Source organism: Acanthochromis polyacanthus, chromosome 12 (genome assembly GCF_021347895.1).
Source record: "Acanthochromis polyacanthus isolate Apoly-LR-REF ecotype Palm Island chromosome 12, KAUST_Apoly_ChrSc, whole genome shotgun sequence".
Taxonomy (NCBI): Eukaryota; Metazoa; Chordata; class Actinopteri; family Pomacentridae; genus Acanthochromis; species Acanthochromis polyacanthus.
In genome coordinates, this window is record NC_067124.1 from 13,444,521 (window position 1) to 13,463,972 (window position 19,452).

Here is a 19,452-nt window from a genome sequence, read left to right on the forward strand (position 1 = left end):
TTCAAGTCTCTCTGAAGCCCATTTCACACAGACAACCTTCTAAAACTGTCATGTTTAATTGTCCAGCAGAAATAATGGCCATCGATCTGTCGTATTTCCTGTACACTGGTTGGATGTGTGAGCTAATTCAGGGCGTAGTTGTCGGTGTTGTCATTCCCTTTAGACTGCTTGTTAACCTCACACTGGTGTCCAGAAGCTTCCTTCTCTCTCATCTCCAGAGGCCGGAGGAATCTGTCAGCACAAAGTTTCCAAAATGTCAGAGCATATGATTTCCAATTATTGTAACCTTTTATGTGCTTGTGCCAGAAACATGACCATTTATTTATTTATTTATCCTTCACCCTCAGCGTGCTTTGCTAAATACTCCATTCAATCTGCATAAACGAAGATGACTTCATCACATCTGACAGCTGGAAAAATATCAAATATGTGTATTTATGATGAAGACAAGTTTCATAAGACAGAATGAAAAACTATTTGGTACTCTTGTTTCTTCCTCATATTTGAATCAAGGTTCATGCTGATGTCAGAAATATTTTTGAAGTAAAAAAAACCCACAAAATTCAACCTAAAATGGTGCTCCAACAATTACAACTGTTTAATAACTCTACAAGAACCAGAAGTCATTTATTATTGGAATTATCCATAAAATAATAATCATTCCTCGCTCACTTTCTCTCACACACATTGACGTTTGTTTTTATTTTCTTGCATCATCTATATGATGTTCAGGAAAATGTCAGGCACGTTTGGTTTGAACTCGATGTCTTTAATGATGGAACCTGTGTTGTGCTTTCAGAGAGGCAACATGGGTGTCTGTTTTCTGCTGTCTGTCTGTCTGCCTCTCATGTGACTTTGAATCAAGTATTATTGGATGGAGGGTGGAGAGCAGGTGGAGGAAATATGATGAGTAGGCCTGTGTTGTGTTTACTTGGTCGTCACACATAAACGTCCCCGAAACCTGATGGGGACAGAAGAAATGTGTGTGTTTGTGAGAAAGTAAGTGAGTGAGGGGAGCGTCTTTGTCTCCTCCTAACCCTGTTTCTTAGCAACAACCATGCTGTGTCGCCACAGAGACAGAGGTGATGATGTCACTGGAGATCAGAGGAAGCACGTTCAACAAACACACGGACACGCGCATGCACACACACACACACACACACACACACACACACACAAATATCTACTAACACACGTGAAGCATAGAGACATTCACAAACACATTTTTAAAATTTATTGCAAGACATTCATTGTGTCACAAACTTCCACTGTAATATTAACTCCAACATTAACTTACTTATCTGTTTAAACACTGTAATTTCTTAGTAGCAGGAACCATCCTAAACACACGCACACACACAAACACAAACACACACACCAGTCTGTGCACCAGGTGTTCCTGGGTGGGTGCAGAGTCTAGACAGAGGAGACATGTAAGGACAGGAACGAAGCTGAGTGATGACAAAGAGAGGAGACAAATGATGTGGGCAGGGAATGCAGTGAAGGAGCTGAAGGTCTAATCTGGAATAGCAAACATGTTCAGCAGCAGAGTTAGATAAATTCACGGAGCAACTAAATTGTAACTTTTCTATAAATAAGGAAAATAAAAGTACTAATGTGAGAAGGCAATAATGAAACACAGGAAGGGTGTATTTGTGCATCTATGTGGCAAATTGATGCTTTCATCAGGTTCCTTTGAAGTGACAAATGTGATGACGCCCTGCAGTTGCTTTTGGTAACTTCCAACGTGATCCTCTGGTGATAAAAAGAGACCAGTGGCTGCTATAATGTGTCTGCAAAATGATTTTCAGAGTGGGAGGGCTTTTTGTGTCATTATTCTTCATCAGAATCTGTTTCAGGTTTTAAGATGTTTGGCTGAATTGCTCCGCAATTGCAACTTGTGCTGGTGTGCTGAAAATACAGTGAGCTGGAAGGAGTGGATGGAGAGAAAGAGGCATGGACTTCATAGGTCTGTACATTCTGAAGGAGACAATAGTGTAGAGTTACATCTACGTTATTTTAAGACATGAAGGGATTATTTAAATTTAAAAAAAAACTTGTTGGAGATGGATAGATGGAGCAGAGTTTTTCGTTGTTTATCACAGTGAAAGTTTATGAAGTCCAATAACTTGCAGAAGAGGATGGAATAAAATCAAGCATGCTTGCAGTGAATCATGACCAGTATTTCTTTAATGGGATCACATCGACATACAGCACTACTAGACGTTTGTATTACCATACATCAGCGCTGACAATGGAGCTCGGAAACGTGAGCTCATGCAGAGTCATGTGTAAAACTGAGGTGTAGGTTTTTCCCCTCAGAGACAGTTGTGGGTGTTTTTTATTGACCTTTAACACAGAGACAAACTATCTCACAGTTTCAGAGTGACCTCCAGCTGGCTTTAGCAAACTTTAGGGTTAAAGTTCATTTTTGTTAAGCTTTGATGATGTGAATTTGCACTTTTGGCCAACAGAAACAGTTTTTGGAAATGGAGGTCATTATTCCAACAGAGTGCCTTCTCCCTGTTTTGGCAGACTGTGCAGTGATGCTCTCATACACTGTGCAGGATTTATTTATGACCTGTGGCAGACCTATGTCATCATATCCTTCGTCCAGTATGGTCTGACAGTGAACACTGACATTCATCTGACATTCAACTGGAAACTAGTGTGAGCTTATATTCCGTCTTTCTCACTTTGCTCTTCTTCTGTCTTCTTTTTTCAGGTGCAGACTACAGACAGATGTGATTGGTCAGAATGCCCTGAAGGAGCAGCACTAATGAGGCTACTGCAGGATATGACTACGTCCAACAGGTGTGCTGTTTGTGTGTGTCATATACAGTATCAGTTTGTTATCCCTTCCATTTTTTTGATACAACACCTAGTTCACATAGTCATTATTTATCATTACCTGCTGCTAAAAATGAGCCACAATAACAGCAGTCCAAGCTCAGTATCCCATTCATCCTGAACCACCTCACCTTTTAATGCAAAGGAGCAACAGTTCTCCTCAAAGTACCTTCCTGAAGTCTGAGCTCCTCACCCTGTCCCTAAGTGTGAATGAATAGATACTACAGAGGACACATGAAGGTCAGCGGTTATTCTTCTTTGAATTAGCATCCCTGCCTCCTCTTCCACTGGATCCAACTCAACCTCAGGTGATGATCAGCTGACAGCTCAGATCCTTTCTGTACCTGAATGTCCAAGGCATGAGTTACGGTCCAATAGTCAAAAAAACTATATGTCATGTCTTTTTCTAAACTCTTTTCGTTGACCTTGATGAATCATGAGCCTATTGTGTGGATCATTTGTTTTCATGAACAACTAGATGGTTCGAGCATTCAGCTTTATCTTCTGTCCTTTTGCAGAGGATGGTCCAGTAACAGTACATGGTCTTAGGGAAGAATGGAAGGATTTCCTCAGCATATAGATAATGATTCGACCAGCTTTTATCATGGCTGCCATTTAGATATTTCTGGATCATTTCCCTCAGTACAAACCTCACTACGCAAAGAAACACGTTTTAAAACCTCAGGTCTGAAGATACAACCACAAAGTCAATCTTAGGTCAAGGCTGCTCTGGTAACAAGTATACTTATGAACCACATTATGTTTGACCAACCCGATCACCCCCTGCAGGTATCTTCATCACATTAGTGTTGAACTCCACCATCACAACCATACAGTCCCCAGGTGGACAACAGCAGGTTCTCCAACAAGGCTGAATACTGTGAACTGCTGATGCTCAACTCTTGGCTTCTGAGTGTCTCCGCACCCACTGGTGTCTGGTAATATTTATCGTGGGGTGAAAACCAATCCTCTTAAAATTAAGCCCAGATACAGCCACCTGCACTAATCTAGATTAGACTGAAAGTGCTAAGAAAACTAAAGGTGCATCAAGAACACTTCATGATTGGGTGGTTCAGGACATTGCGACAGAGAATCTGAGCGTCCCTATTACCATAGAAACTCCATCATTTCTGCCTGTGTGTGCATGGAACAAGAGAAGAGCATCACTGTGCTGCTGCCGCTGACCATGATTACTCTGAGGCGCATGTAAGGGAATTAATGTAATATAACAGATTTGTGGATATTTCTCACATTCCTGCTGATTGGTCTGAATAAGTCGCTGCTGCTCTGGGTGTTTGTCATGCTGCCATTGTCCTCTTTTCGTGCGTGGACATTATCAGTTATTAATTTGTTTTTCCCAGTGTGAGAAAATGGATGTGTGGTGTGAGAGCGTGTGAACAGTGTCTTCGCTTGAGTCTCACGGTCAGTGTGAGACAGTTTCAGCCACATTACAGTTAAAAAAAAGACAACTCTGAGGGTTTCGTTATACTTCATGACACCATGGACACGTTGTTGTTGTGCTTTACTTTCTAGTCCACTTAGACGACATCAAATGTTCCATACATGTACAGTCGGTATCAACTCATTCCAAGCATGCACATTGCTTTTGAGCATGTGCACTACAGCCCTTGAATCGTAGTCGCCATGCAGATTTTTTGAGCAGCACACATGGAGACATCATCACAGTATCTCATGGACTTGAGGAGATGACGACTTTTAGACACACAGACCCTGACTTACTCACGAATGCAGAAAGTGTAACCACTGATTGATTCCTACGGCAACGTCCCGTCACTGTGATTGAGCGTGTCATGGCAAAACATCAATTATGAGTTTCACTGAACCAAATCATCGGTAAATCCAAAAATATTTGATTTTAAGTATTTGCTTGTGATTTGTTTACAATAGTAAAATGATCATTGACATGGGCGGCCTTAAATATAATCATCTGATTAGGAGAACTGTATGATGATTGTATTTCAAAAGACAACAGACGAGGTAGAAAAAACATTTTTGGTCTTTTAATGAAATAGTGGAGATGCATTTACTCCTTTCCAACACCAAGAACCACCCATAGATAACACAGCTGGTTGCAGATTATGCTGTTCTGTTTTGTTACTGCCGTTATTCCTGAGGTGTGATGACCACAGTGTGTTGGGATGACACCGGATTTCTGGAAAAATTAGACCTTCCTGCTGTGTGTGGCTCCCTCAGTGCGCAAATCAAAGCTCAGTCAAAGTTAGTCAGCGGCTTCTTCAGTTAACTCTTTTGATTATGAATTATAAAGGTGTGGATGATGAGAATCACCTCACACAGTGTCTCCCCCGGTTAAATGATGCCTCTTTCATCTGCAAGTGTGCTTGTTCTATAAATTTCATCCTCCACCCAAATCTGCAAGGCTTCATAAAGGGTCTGTGCAGAACATCCACGTCTTAGCTTGTTTTGAACTCTGGCTCCAGCAGACTGGTCCCTGCAGATCTACCAGGCTTGTGCTCTGCAAAAATACTGTATATCTGATATAATTAGGGACCAAACCATTGAGAGATTTAGACTAAATAAGACTTCTATTTAAATGATATGTTTAACAAGGAACCAGTGCAAAGACTCTGTGAATCTGTTGTCAATAAATTTGGGCTCAAATACAGAGAATCATTCTTAATCTCAACTCCTTTAAGGCCTAAATCATGTCCTTTTGACTGAAGGATGTTATAGAATTTCTCTGTTTGGTGCTCTGTGATCACAGCTTATTTCTCCTTGCCCAAAATCTCATCCGCACCTTTGTAACAGAATTGCCCATTAGAGTCTGCTCCACAAGAAACTGTTTAGTCTGGGCCTTAATTTTCCATTTTAGGTCTAAAATTCTAACTTTGAGAATGCTTACAACAAATCTTTCTCAATTTAGCCACCAGCTCTTTCTCTCATTTACAGTTTTTCACCGTGTCTGAACATGTCTGTGGATCATACTTGCACGTCTCTTGACATCTGATATCAGTGGCAGGAAACACGATCTACCTGTTTCCCAAAGTACAAAGTAACAGTTCCCTTCTGAGAGCTTTGGGGAATTCCAAGACTATATTTTTCCTCAACTAGCCTGTATGAAATATTGGAAATAGTTACAAAAAGATTTAAGTTACAAAAGATTTCAATCATTCTGAGATGTGCACATGCGTGCGTTCGTGCGTTCGTGCGTGTGTGCGTGCATGTGTGTGTGTTTCTCCTTGTGCACACCTGCATCTGTTTGTCTTTTATCAGTGTGTCGGCTGAATGTGTGTTCCCTCTTTGAGCTGAGGGTTTTGTCACCGTAGCGACCATGGTTCCTTTGATCTTCTGATGTACAAGACCAGCAACCTGTCTCACACACACACACACACACACACACACACACACACACACACACACACACACACACACACACACACACACACACACACATATTTGTACTTCTATCTTAGTGAGGACATCCATAGGCGTAATGCATTTCCTAGAGCCTTACCCTAACCTTAACCATCACAACTGATTCCCTAAACGTAATCCTTACCCTAACCCTAACCAAACCTCAATTCATACCTGTTCTCTAAAAACAAGTCTTCACCCTCAAACATGGCTGTTTCAAAGTGAGGACCGGCCAAAATGTCCTCACTTTGTAAAAATGTCCTCACTTTGATAGTTAAATGCAGAAATTGGTCCTCACCATGTAGCAAGTACAAGAACACACACACACACACACACACACACACACACACACACACACACACACACACTCTCATATATACTAACTCTGTGTCTCTCAATCACACATCCACCCTGTCAGATTGATAATAAAGGTGTATTGTTGCCCAGCTATAGAGGCCTCCCCCACTCTCCCCTCTCTCTCCCCTCATCTTTCTCCTCGGTCACCCCTTTTCTTCTCCCTTTGTCACCCTCTACACCCATTTCTCCTCCTCTCTTCCCCCCTCCATTTTCTTTCCTTTCCCCTTTATTTTCTTCCTGTGCTCTCCTCCACTCCTTCTTCTCCTTGTCTCTCCCCTCACCTCCTCACTCTCCTCCTCACCCTCTCCAGCAGATGAAAGCACAGATCAGCTCTTCGCTTTGAAGTGGCTGAGACTGGCACCCTCCCACCGGTTGAGCAGTAGGAGGAGGGGAGCAGAGGTTTTAGGAGAAAGGCCAGGAGATGAGAGGAGTTATGAAGAGAGGAAGGGACGGAAAGAAGGGGGTGAGGAGTGGTTTTAATTGTGAGGATGAGAGGAGTCGGGGCAGAGGTAGGAGACGGAAAGAGGGTGGGGAGGAGAGGGGAGGTCTGGCCGAGATCCTCACCCGAATGATGTCATTCAGCCTTTACCATGGCAACCTGAGGAATGCCTTTTCAAAAACGTCGAGCCTGGCTGAGGGTGGAGGGAGGGGAGAAGCGTCGCTCATAGTTCCTGAAGAAAAGCCTCGAGGCCCAAAACCTGATCCCAGTTTACTCCTGCGTTCAGTCAATCAAAGCCACCAGTAATACAGCTCACTAATATTAGCTCAGACAACAAAAGCAGCCCAGAAAACCACACAAGTCTTCAGCAAACACGCAACTCTCTGAAATTTTGGGTTCAGGATTTTACCAGAACACCAACATTACTGTAAGCTGCTGCTCTACCATTAGAACAACAGTGAGCTGTCTGGTCATGCTAAAGGCTCTGAAAACTCATTGTCAACATCTTAGTGGTGACAGGATTCTACATGAGTATTTCTACATGTGTCTCTGAATATTTTCTTCTCTCTCCTCACTGGAAGGCAGGTTTTGAAAAATGTCCCATGTTTCCTTTGATTTTTAAGATTTGAATCGTTTGCTGAATCTGAAACTATAGTTAGCTTAGCATGAAGGCAAGAAACTGGTAAATGACTTGTCTGACAGTCTAAAGGTGAAATCCACTACTCAGCACATCTTAAGGTCACTACTTGAAATCTTTTAGGTTGTTCATTTAAATTGAAAAAGAGAAGTTTAAAAAAAACACTTTGTTGTTATGCGCCTGATGCAGTGACTGTAGAATAAACCAGAGTTTGCTTGTTTTATTCTCTGGTGTTTGTTTTTTGGGGTGTTTTTTGCTGCCTCCATCTCAGATAGTGGAAAACACATAAATTCCACCCCACGTGTTGGTGTAAGCTGAGTGTGAGGCTAATGTGCTGCTGTAATAGCCATTGACTGTAATCTAAAACCAATTATTTCATTTTCCGCTGTCCTCTGTGCAGCTGTGAGTGTCAATTTGGGACTGTGGAAGTGCAGGGATTTAATGAGAAACCACACTCTATAGTTTGTCCTAAAACTTTTATGGAGCCAATTTATGTTTTCCAAATCCACAAACTTTCAAGGGTTTCCAAGGCCTCTGGGAACTGTGTTAATTAGGTTAATTATGTAGGTTTTAATAAACTAAGAGGGGTGGGTGGGCGTCTTCTGGCCGGGCTGCCAGGCTGCCCTCAAAGACACCTGGGAGGAGGAGAGGAGGGAGGGAGGAGATAAGAGATGGAGGGGAGAGAAGATTAGACAACCTGCAAGCACAGAAATGTGTGTTTGTACAGAAATGTCAGAATCATGTTTTGCATGGAAGTACTTTTCAAATGATCTCTGCAGTAGAGGTCATACTATAGATTATATTGGTCTGTTATACAAACGTACGACACGACTTCGGCTTAAACGGGGCTTAAATATAAAGTAAGACAAGAACAGAGCAGAGGTACATGTGAAACAGCCAAAGGGCAACTCGCCAGGGCCACTAACAGAGAAAACAGTCCAATGATTGCAGGGTCCTTGTTCATTCAGTGCCACACGTAGAAATTACCTTGATTTCTTTTGTTGTCCATTTCAAGTGCAATGTTCCCTAAATAACAGACCTTTAACAGTTTGCCTTGAATTTCACCTCCAGATGTTCTCCCCCATGGTGCCTTCATTTTACTATAAATAACGTGTTCATAATTATTCCTGCCCTTTCTCAGTAATCAGTGGCAAAGCTTTTATTACCCACTACAGCAATCAATGCTTCTTCTATTTGCTGCCGAGCTTTCTGTTGGCGTCCGCTGGGATTATGGATCACTATGGCACCACCGCCTTTGAGATTGGAAGCTTCTTTGCCGTCACTGTAGGATTCAGGTCTGGGTCCCTCCAACAAGCTGATATTATTTTATTTAAACCATTTCTTGGCCACACATGCTGGCAGTGTGTTGCAGATCATTGTCTTGTTGGAAGGTCCAGTGCTGCCCAGGACCAAGTTCTTCTGCAGACTGACGGACATTTTCATCTAGATTTTTTAATGTAGTCCTGTTTCCATGATGCCGTTTACTTTATATTCAAAATCTGTTTCATTGCCAACAAGTTTTCCTGTATGTGGAATGTGATTTTGGTGTTTTGATGCATTGCAGGGGAACACTGAACATTTTTAAAGATTAAAAAAGTAAAAGCAAGTGTTGCAAGTCAAACCCAAAGCAAGTGTAGCAGTTGTAAGGTGTTATAAAAGTGGTTTACAATGTTAGTTAAGTAGGATGACCTTAAACAAGGTTCCCTGACCCACTGGCTGAAAAATATTCCTAAAATAAGATTTCGCCACCATGCTTTACCACAGTGATGGTTCACTTAGGGTTGAATACTTCTCCCTTCTTTAGCCAAATAAAGGCCACGTCCCTGCTTCTAAACAATATCTTTGTAGTCTTCTCTGACATTTGCCCTTGTGAAATTTTGAAAAGGCTTGATTATACTTTTCACTGGGGCCAATAGAAAACACTTGGTTAGAACTTCATAGCCTTTTCCCGTCTTGTGAGCCGCCACAATGTGCAGCTCTCTCTCTGAGTGAGAGATCTACTAGCAGCTCATTGAACTCACAACTTGAACAAATGACCATTAACTTACTAAAAAACGGTCCCAACTAACAGCTGTTCTAAGTTTGCTGTGTATTAGAATGCTCTGGAACATTGTGGAATCAGTCTACATTTCAACGGATATGAATCATGTTAGACATTGCATTTTAGTAAAAAAAAAAAATATCATGGCAATTGTTAATGGAATAGTCTGGTGCAGTGTCTTCCTGTCTTTGTTCATGTGGCGGTCACATGTAAAATCACATTTTTTGTTCCTTTCTCTGCTCCAGGTGTCATGCTGATGTGGCTCCGCTGGCTGCTGAAATCCTTCAAGAGATCTCTGGATCCTAAAAGTTTTAATCTTCAATGTTCAACCAGAGAAAGATGGTCCGGTGTTTGGATTTTTTGCTGCCAGACCTCAAAAGACATTTATGATGTGCAGTCTGCTTTTTAGACTGGAAATCTGTTTCTACATAATCTGCTGGGTAGGATTGTTCACTCAGAATGTTGTCAGTTTTGAATTAATACAAACATGAGTTGTGTATTTTTAGAGTTTCTATCCAAGCTCATTTTTATGAAATGGATATAAGCATGTTGTTGTTTCAGTTTGTTTTGGTTCACTGTGTGAACCAGTTTGAACAGAGAGCTTTAAGACATGAGTGAATCCGACTGTGCGCTATCAGCGCTTTCACTCATCCCTCTATATGACTCTCATCATTTTCAAATTAGATCAGTGACAGTAATAAATATTGCTGTGTCACTAAAATGATTTGACAGCGCAATCAAAACATCCGTCCAGTGTTCACCGGACTGCTCTGGATTACAGTGTGAACGTTAATTTAGACTGTCACAGGCTTCACAATGCTGGGCTCCCAGTCTGTCCAGATGCTTCCAGTCACCATTAATGACATAGTATTAGTTCATTAGGTCACAACTGCTGTCACATATGTGTGTGTGTGTAGCATGACACAGCTACAGATTTCAGTTTTGCCTGATGCTAAATGAAGCTATGAGCAATCACAGTGGCTAATCTAACAGGTATTATGGTGCCTCACAAATGAAGTTGGTCTGTGTTTTGGTAGCAGTGACATGTAGAAAGTTTAAAACTGGTCATTCTCTTCAGTGACTTTCTGTGGCAACTGTACAGAAAGCCCAACTTTATATCTTCATGTAAGTGAGGCCTGATCTTCAGCATTTAGAGTTGTTTTCAGTGCATAAATTGGACACCGTCACATAGTAATTGAATATATTATTACAGGTGGTGTCTGGATTGGAAAACAAAGCTGTGTGCATTATGCTGGAGATTGGATCAGGTCAGGAAGAGTCGAGGCACACGTCTGTTAAGATGGTGTTCAATCCTTTTAACTGCCCCGTAACACCCCAGCTGTCCTCCATACATCAACAGCCACACATGGCTACTACTGGCAGACTTTTGGTTCTTGACTCCACGTTTCAATTTCATATGCAAATCTGACTAATTGCACTAAAGCTGCAGCAAACACAGCTGTCACTGTTCAGTCATCTCATATAGCTGCAGTTTGACACTATTTCATATGAGGAAGATGTTGAACAGAACTGGCATCCTGCCAAACTGCAGGTGGACGTGGATGCTTGTTTTCACACATTGTAGATCAGTTTATCCTCACTTTGCTAGTTAGTCATCAGTAGATATGTAAAACTGTTTGTCACACCTACAGTAGGTTATAAGTAGCAGACTTCTTACAGCATACATTTGTATCAGGTTTTACTGAAGAACATGAGTTTAGCTATTTCTTTGTTACAGATCAGGCTAACTGTTGCAAATACTGTTGCTCCTTTTGCTGTAGAACAATTTCCACTGTAGTAATGTGTCTACTGTGTCCAGAGGTCCTTGAAGGGATCTGAAATGTCTCGCTGTGACTCGTTCAATCCTCGATTCAGGTGTAAATGAGACGGGAGGCGTCCAGGTGAAATGACAGTCCATTTTATTGTTTCAGAACACAGCAGGCTACAGCAACCAGCTCCTCTCACTACCCCACCCCATAGTAACAGCAGACCAATAGGAGCCCTCCTCCACCCCTGTCCATTCATAGACACTCCCACCCAGCTAGGTCAGCTACACCCCCTTTGGAACAGCAGAGACACATCAGTGTCTCCCTTTAAAGCAAGAAAATAGCTTGATATTTGGACCATGATTTCCAATTCATGTTTTTATACAAAAGCTACACAATGTTACACTTGATCATCAGAATACAATTCAACTGATTAACTTTAGTGTTTGGACACCATTTAAAATGTGATCAGATTCTTTACTTGGATGGAGCATTACCACTAAAAAACTCAACACTACCAGAGACTTAAAATACAAGGGACTGCAAAAACAAGAGATGAGTATCATAATTCAGAGTAATGAAAAAAGCAAGCTAGATTCAGTTTGTACCATTACAGACTTAAGGAAAACATAATAAAAAAGTAAAACAACCAAAAGAAGTAAAAATTAAAAAAACAAAATACAGAAAAAGGGTTTTTGGAAAACCAATCATTGAGATCAAAATCTGTGTGTCAAGTCAGGATTTGAAGTCAGCCCCCCCATCAGGCCGACAGACCAGAACCGAACCGCACTAAAATCTAGTTTGTCCCAATGGAGTTCCCATAGACAGGAAACTCTGCTTGCTGTTGTTGAGTCATCTTCAGGCACTTTCTGAAACCCCGCCTCCTCCATATGGGCGAATCACGATGCAGGTTCATCCAGATCACATGATACAGCTGCAAAGGGAGGAGAGAATCAGTAGGAATAAAGAGGGAAGAGGAAGGAGACAGGACAGGCTTTGGTGAAGGACCACACACACAGATCAAACATCAAGTAACATCACACACACACCACATCACACAGCTTTGCAATTAGGAGCAGTCTGAACATGCACCGGCCGCAGTGAGTAAATCCACACCCCCTCCCTCCACAGCCACTTTTTCCACAGACTGTGCTTCTACTTTTACATGTTGCTTTAGATCTGGTCTTCTAGGCTAACATGAGACTACAGAGTGGAGTGTCCAGTAAAGCTTACCTAGTAGAAAGTGTAGTGTAATGTTCTTGTTATTTACAGGTCGGTATCAAACCAGGCCAGTTGGTTTGAGTCGCCAGGCGGCAGTCCCTCTATCAGTTCCTGGGCGTGTCCCAGGTCAGGCAGCCCTTCTACAGGGGGGTAGTCCTGGCCAGGGTGGTGTCCTCCACCCAGATCATGGTCCATCATGGGCTCCATACCCATCGTGTCCCCTCCATAACCCCCCGAATGGAAGGAACGGTAACTTGGGTCTGGTGAGAGGGAGGTGGACGGAGGAGAGGCAGGGGAAGCAGAGCAGTTGTTAGAAGCATGTTAACAAACCAAGCTGTCACACAGTAGTATGATCATTCAGATGCACTGCACAGCAACACAGCACACGGTCCTCCTCCAGCAGAACAAACACTTGCTCAGCTCTGTTCACACTGCAGCTGTTACAGATCCTTAACTGAATGCAGCTGAACCTGTGGTTGAGCTCAACATCTTCAGTTTGATTCCACCAACCAGTATTCATCTGCAGTAGCCAAGATGTTCCCTAAAACATCTAGCAGCATCAAGTCTTTATTTTCTTTTGGCTGGCAAAGAGCCAGTTCAAGCTTTTAGTGCTGGAGGAATGGAGAGTAGTGCAAATTAAAATCAGCAGCCAAGTTGCCCCCTAGCCTCCTGATCGGTGCTACAGTCTAAGGTCCTGGTACACTGATGGTAACAGTGAGCCGGTCGATTGTGACAACTGAAGGCAGCACTGTTGTACTTCCCATAGCCATTTGGGATAAAAATCAATCTCTATCCTCAATCTGAAAGCTTTGCTGGCCTTCACCACTGTTTGAAGCTGTCAGTCCATCGTCACATTTAAAGGCTGAACTGGTCGTCAGCAGTGATATCGAAGACAGATGAGCCTCAGTCAGACTGAGACAAAATTTAACTCTGTATCAACTAAACAAAGTGGGGCACAGAGACAAGTCCATGGTTGATGAGAAACTAACAGACTGACTCAGAACAGGGAAGAAGAGTCTGCCAGGCTTAAAAAAAAACGGAATCTGGAAAGGTTTTTGTCCCAATCGCTCTAATATTTCACCTGGGAGAGTCCCAGCCACACAGGGGTGAGGAGGTGACTTACCTTCCTGTCTGTAGCCCAGAGGCTCTCCCTGAGCTCCCATGTCCAAACCCAGGTCTCCAGTCTGCAAAGCAACACACACACACACACACACAAGGGTGAACAGGATGGCAGCAGTCTGAATAAGACCACCTTTGCAGGCTTTTGTTGACTGAACTAAACATAAAACTGTAAATAAGCATGTGCACATTTTTGCACAAATATAAAGACAAGCAGATAAAGAATGAAACGGATTTTGAGTGCTTCATACCTCGTTCCAGGCCATGGGTTCTGTCCTGAAGAGTGAGCTGGTGAGTTCTACAGAGAGGCGTTTCTTGTAGTCTTGGGGTTTGTCCTCTGACATACGGAACAAAACTGCAGCTGCGTACGTGGCTGTGGAAAGACGAGTGTTGAAAGGTTAGTCACTTCACTCTGGTGCATCAGATTTTGTGCTTCAAATAAACAATTTACAAATATAACAATAGCCCAGCCAGAGACAATTACGATGTAGCTGTTGCTTATTTGTCTACATCAACTAGAGTCCTTTCAGGGGAAGTTGAACAAAAGCAGTTTAAGTGCCAGTGTGTTATCCAATAATAACCACTCACTGCACAGTTGGACTCGTTCTTCTCAACATCTGCGCAGCTAAAAAGCAGCCATTATGTGAACGACGGCGGTGTGTGAATGAGTGTGTCTTTGCGTACGTACCAACTCCTTCATTGCGGCTGTGCAAAAGCTCTGTGAGAGGGGCGGTGGCTCCCTCAGCCTCGATGGCCTCAGCAGCCTCTTTATCCTGGGCCAGCTCACACAGGACGCCTGCTGCTACGCGCTGGATGTTCTCGATGGGAGAATACAACAGCTGCACAAAAACACAGACAACGCTTAGAAACGCCTTCTCAGTCTCTACAGCTCTACTACATCTTAGATCATGAGGTCTGCAGAGCAACCCCACTCGTATTGGCTTGAAATCTAGATCTCAAACTTACTGACACCTTTCATGATCCATTTTCCCTGTTCAATGCAGAGATAGCTCATATAATTCAGTTACATGACTAAAGTTGTTATGGTTACAGCCTGACAACACAAGAAAAGAGCTAAACTCAGCTGAAGACTTACCTGTACAAACAGTGGAATGGTGTTGAGTCCTCTGATGACTATTCTGTTGTGGACGTCTCTGGCCAGGATGTGAAGTGCTCCCGTGCAGCCCTCCACAATCTCCTCCATGCGAACCCCCTCCTAAAAACACATGAGTGACATTAGAACTATGCGGTTGCTGTACAGCCCTATGGTCAAACCCAACTTAAAGGTTGCACTTGATAACTTTTAAATTGAGCTACATTTGAACTGAGTTCTGCTGGGAGGAATATGAACTACAGTGCTGTGCATTCATTGAAGTATTGTTCGTGTGTGTGTTCTCACCACAAACTGCTGTTGCGTGCCTCCCATGCTGGTGCGTCTCTGTGTGTCTTGGTGTGCTCTGACCAGCAGCTGGACCAGTCTGGGGATGGCGCCTTGCTCCCTCAGAGGGGCGTGGTTAGCGGGGCACAGGGCCAGGTTACGGATCAAACCAACTGTAGCCTAATGGAGGAACACAAACAATCAACAGTGCTTTTAAAATCAGCTTTAGGTCACATTTAAATCAAGAATCACGGCTAAAAGTTCTGTTTTTAGATATACATTTGTATTTGCAAGATGTTACATCACTTCAAAGGCCTTTCATTTGTAATCTGGGACTCATTTTGTTGCAATTGAGAACAACAAACCCGTACCCATGCTTATTTTCCATGTCTATGAGTCCAAATACAAAGTACAATATACCAAAGGCTGTGACTGGTGACTCAGGGGTATTCTGAGGTCTCAACATTGGACTGAGTCCAGTGCAGTGCAGATGTGCCACAGGTTTAAGTAACCTACAGCAGTAAGGTAGTGCATTCAATGCACAACAAAACATTCAGTCTCAGCAGACCCAGCAGAGACCAGCTGCCAACATGGAGCCATTTTTCTCAGACACAGTACTGGAACATTTGATACCAGGTTCGGCTGATTATTTTAAGAGTAAACTGATTTTTAGTGCAATCACCATTAAAGAACAGCCACGTGCATGGCTGAGAGTATGAAAAGCAGCTTATGACTGAGCTGGTGTGTGTGTGTGTGTGTGTGTACCTTGATGAGTGGCCAGTGTGACGGCGGATGCAGTAATTTGACAACCACGGGCAGGCCATAGTGAAGTCTGACAGCATTCTGTGCCATCTCAGCATCCTGGTGTCGAGATGTGAGGTGACGCAGGGCACAAATAGCTGGCTCTGTGATGTCTTCTCTGTCTCCTGCCCGAAGCACTGTGCGGACCAACGCCTCAATGCCTCCAACCTACAAAGGAACACAATGTGACAGATTAACGGACACATCAGAGATAAATTGGACAGCATTAAACCTAAAAATATCAGCTTTAAAACTACAAAGTTGCATTACGGTACAGAAAAAGGTATAAAAATAGTGGTGTCTGATCATAGGGTAGATCAGCTGTGTGTGTGTGTACCTACCTGGCACACCATCATTTTGTTCTTGTAGTTGTTACAGGTCAGATTAGACAGGATGCCAGCAGCACAGGTGACCACATTAATGTCATCACTGCCCAGCAGCTGCACCAGAGTTCCCAGCAGACCCTCCATTCCCTCCTGAGGAACAATGAGCATGAAAGGAAACATTGGTACCGTGTCAGCAGCACCAACTATGCTAGATCATAACATATGAAATCTACCCAAAAATGTAAAATGTGCTTTCTCATTTTCTGCATCTGTACTTGTCAAGCAAGCCTCTTTTCAGCAACACATGCTCCCTAGTTAATTAAATAAACTTAAATCCTTCCCACTGCCGTGTTTCACTGAAAAACAATAAATGAATACATTAAATAAGTCACAAGTGTTGGTACAAGGAGCAGTCCTCATCACCTGTTTGGTGGCAGCATCTGATAAGTTCCTGAGAGTCCAGAGACAGTTCTGAACCAGTCTCTGGCTGGGGTCTGTCAGGTGGAGTCCCAGAGCCTGCATGCCTCCTGGACAGAAGGACAAACATGGAAATTCAGTGTCTGCATGCATCGTGTGTGAAACACCCAAAAGTACATTTCATAATAATAATAATAATAATAATAATAAACATACCAGCTTCTACAATGGCAGGCTTGTTACTGGAGCATACAGACAGAACTTTGAGAACACGGCTTGTGGTCCACAACAGCTTCTCATAGGTGTAAGTCCTCATGATGTTGACCAGTGCCTGTGGGCCACCACTGGCCAGGATTATCAACTGCACAAACAGAAAACACATAAAAGGTGAAGTGTTTGAAACTAAAACGCATGTCAAACACTAACAGAGTACGACTCTCTAATCACGCACACCAGCCTCTCAGTGACCCCTCACCTTGCTTTCCTGGTTTCCATAGGCCAGTATCTGGAGACAGTCAGTAGTAATGGCCAGGAACTTGACATTGGTTTTGTTGAGTAGAGCCACCATTTTCTGCAGACCGCCAGCTAAACGAACAGCCATTTTAGCTCCTTCCTGGTGCAGGAGGAGGTTGTGGAGGGTGGTGATGGCATAGAACAGGACGGAGTCCACTGGTGAACTGTAGAGGACAAACCATTATTAGAGTACTGGAAAATAACCAGATTTAGATATTATATGGTTCCTCTGAGGTTCGTCTTCTACACAGCTTTGGCTAATGTGCTATCACAGAAAAGCCAGTATGTCAATAATTATGGTTTAAATAAATCAGGTTTCAGCCTAAAAAGCATTATGGGATGCTTTCCATGTCTCTGGTCAGAATATTACACAACTTCCTGCCTTGATGAACTGATTCGATATGGAAGACCAAATAAACAAACTCCTGAAAGAATTCCCTCCAAACCAACTATCCCTCCATCCTTCAACATACCCAAGCATTTTAACTAGAGCTGGTATTCCTCCAGACTTGAAGATTGCCAGCAGTCCCTCTCTGTGATGGGAAAGGTTGTGCAGCGTGCCTGCAGTACAGCGAGCCGTTTCCACATCATTTGTGTTCTGCATGGTCCTGACAATCGCAGACACCATCTGAGGTGAGCGCATAATGGCGTGGCGAGACGCTTCTTTCTTTGAAAGCTGGTGGACCATCACTGCTGCTTTGTTTACTACGACCTGGAAGGGACCAACACAAACGTTACAGAATACTAGTGGGGAAAGCAACTTTTTTTGTTTTTAGAAAATTTTAAGCAACAGTTTTAAAGAACAATGACCTGGTCCTCATCGTTGAGTAGTTTGGTGAGTTCTGGTATGGCTCTGGTTGCCAGCTCAGCGTCATCTTGATAGTTGATCAGATTAACGACAGCATGTTTGAGCATTTGCGAGGGCTCTGCCAGCCTCTGGACGTTGGTGGGGTTTGCTGCGTCGTACTGTGTGGAGGGGATCTGCATGCCCTCCTCAAGAGTCTCTGGAAACATTGCTGCACGCACCCGCTGGGCACGAGTCATGGCATACTGACCATCTATGTCTGGAACAGACAGGAGGACAGCTTTGGTATTTATATTCACTGTTAAAATTTGATGTAAAACTTGGAAACTTCGCTACAAAGTTCAACAAACAGTGTTATAAGCTACCTTGTACTTGTTCCTGGGAGAAGTTCTGGTTGAAGCCTTGCTCCCACTCATACATGACCTGGTTGTTGTCGACATCGTCTTCCTCAGGATTGCCCTTTCCACTGAGGGAAGGAGCAGTTGTGGTGGCTCCTGAATGGATGCCTGAATCCAGGTAGGACTGTTGCTGCCAGTGACTGACTGCCGCCTTACGGTCTGGCTCCATGGCCATGTCTAGTTCCATCAGATCAGCTGGAAAGAGAAAAATATGGATCAGCAAAAGCAGGTGTACAGGTGAGCCTAACCAATGTAACAGAAGCCTGATATATAAAGACGTTGTGTCAAGTCTGTTTTGGGTGAGGTGGTAAAGCCTGACATTTAAATAAGTCTTTCAATGCTATAAAATAACTACAACTACTAACTGTATTAACATTGTGTGAAAGTGGCAGAGGGCACCGAATGCCTAAACAGTGGATTACAGCCACTGAAAAACTGGATTTCTGACCTGCTTCTCAAGCTATTATTTTTTACAAACGTTCAGTGAAGTTTAATTTTACATGTTACCAAAGTTTTAAATTAAAATCAATATTTAATTCCCTGTATCCATCGAGAAAACAAATCTGCACCAAGACAAGATGTAATTTTAAAATGCAGCCAACACACTGCATACAACTCCATGCATGTATGAGACTGAAGCAAAGGGCGTGAATGTGAACAAGAATGGACACCTGAACCATCAACTCACCCTGGGAAGCCATGTTCCTTTCTCAAACCGCGACCGACACAGCTTCCTGATCTGAAACAGAAAAAATGTTGATCAGTCCAGCTGCCTCAGTAGCATCGTACATTCCGTCACTGCTTCCCTCTACTCTGCTTACATTAAGTAAATGTTTTACACTAATCACACTGAAAGAAACATAGCAGAGGTCAGAGACAAAGCAACAGGCAAAAATTAATGGCAGGACTGTCTCAAAACAAACAGCCCAGACAAGTGACTTTCCAACGCTTTCTTTCCCTTCCTGCCGCCTCCCTTTCTTGGGTTTCCTCT

The 19,452-nt window shown here is 43.0% G+C and overlaps 3 protein-coding genes across 6 annotated transcripts in view; 1 reads left to right on the plus strand and 2 right to left on the minus strand.

Moving 5' to 3' along the window:
• The window catches only part of LOC110966537 (trafficking kinesin-binding protein 1-like), a 165,709-nt gene extending 159,150 nt beyond the window's left edge, over positions 1 to 6,559 (minus strand). The window contains exon 1 of the mRNA XM_051957420.1: positions 6,418 to 6,559. Within this exon, the coding sequence (XP_051813380.1) occupies positions 6,418 to 6,452 (35 nt within the window). The 5' untranslated portion in view covers positions 6,453 to 6,559. The remainder of the gene's footprint in view (positions 1 to 6,417) is intronic.
• The window catches only part of ulk4 (unc-51 like kinase 4), a 104,667-nt gene extending 94,443 nt beyond the window's left edge, over positions 1 to 10,224 (plus strand). For both annotated transcript variants that reach the window (XM_022190426.2, XM_051957419.1), the window contains exons 36-37: positions 2,726 to 2,814; positions 9,963 to 10,224. In XM_022190426.2, coding sequence (XP_022046118.2) covers positions 2,726 to 2,814; positions 9,963 to 10,023 — 150 coding nt within the window. In that variant the 3' untranslated portion in view covers positions 10,024 to 10,224. The remainder of the gene's footprint in view (positions 1 to 2,725; positions 2,815 to 9,962) is intronic.
• A 1,395-nt stretch (positions 10,225 to 11,619) lies between these two features.
• ctnnb1 (catenin (cadherin-associated protein), beta 1) overlaps positions 11,620 to 19,452 on the minus strand; it is a 40,534-nt gene continuing 32,701 nt past the window's right edge. For all 3 annotated transcript variants that reach the window (XM_051957421.1, XM_022190428.2, XM_022190427.2), the window contains exons 2-17: positions 19,150 to 19,200; positions 18,429 to 18,656; positions 18,069 to 18,322; positions 17,732 to 17,970; positions 17,221 to 17,422; positions 16,962 to 17,106; positions 16,752 to 16,855; positions 16,344 to 16,478; positions 15,967 to 16,170; positions 15,223 to 15,381; positions 14,920 to 15,039; positions 14,512 to 14,662; positions 14,075 to 14,196; positions 13,828 to 13,888; positions 12,717 to 12,964; positions 11,620 to 12,417 (exon numbers count right to left, since the gene is read on the minus strand). In XM_051957421.1, coding sequence (XP_051813381.1) covers positions 12,750 to 12,964; positions 13,828 to 13,888; positions 14,075 to 14,196; positions 14,512 to 14,662; positions 14,920 to 15,039; positions 15,223 to 15,381; positions 15,967 to 16,170; positions 16,344 to 16,478; positions 16,752 to 16,855; positions 16,962 to 17,106; positions 17,221 to 17,422; positions 17,732 to 17,970; positions 18,069 to 18,322; positions 18,429 to 18,656; positions 19,150 to 19,162 — 2,352 coding nt within the window. In that variant the 5' untranslated portion in view covers positions 19,163 to 19,200 and the 3' untranslated portion in view covers positions 11,620 to 12,417; positions 12,717 to 12,749. The remainder of the gene's footprint in view (positions 12,418 to 12,716; positions 12,965 to 13,827; positions 13,889 to 14,074; positions 14,197 to 14,511; positions 14,663 to 14,919; positions 15,040 to 15,222; positions 15,382 to 15,966; positions 16,171 to 16,343; positions 16,479 to 16,751; positions 16,856 to 16,961; positions 17,107 to 17,220; positions 17,423 to 17,731; positions 17,971 to 18,068; positions 18,323 to 18,428; positions 18,657 to 19,149; positions 19,201 to 19,452) is intronic.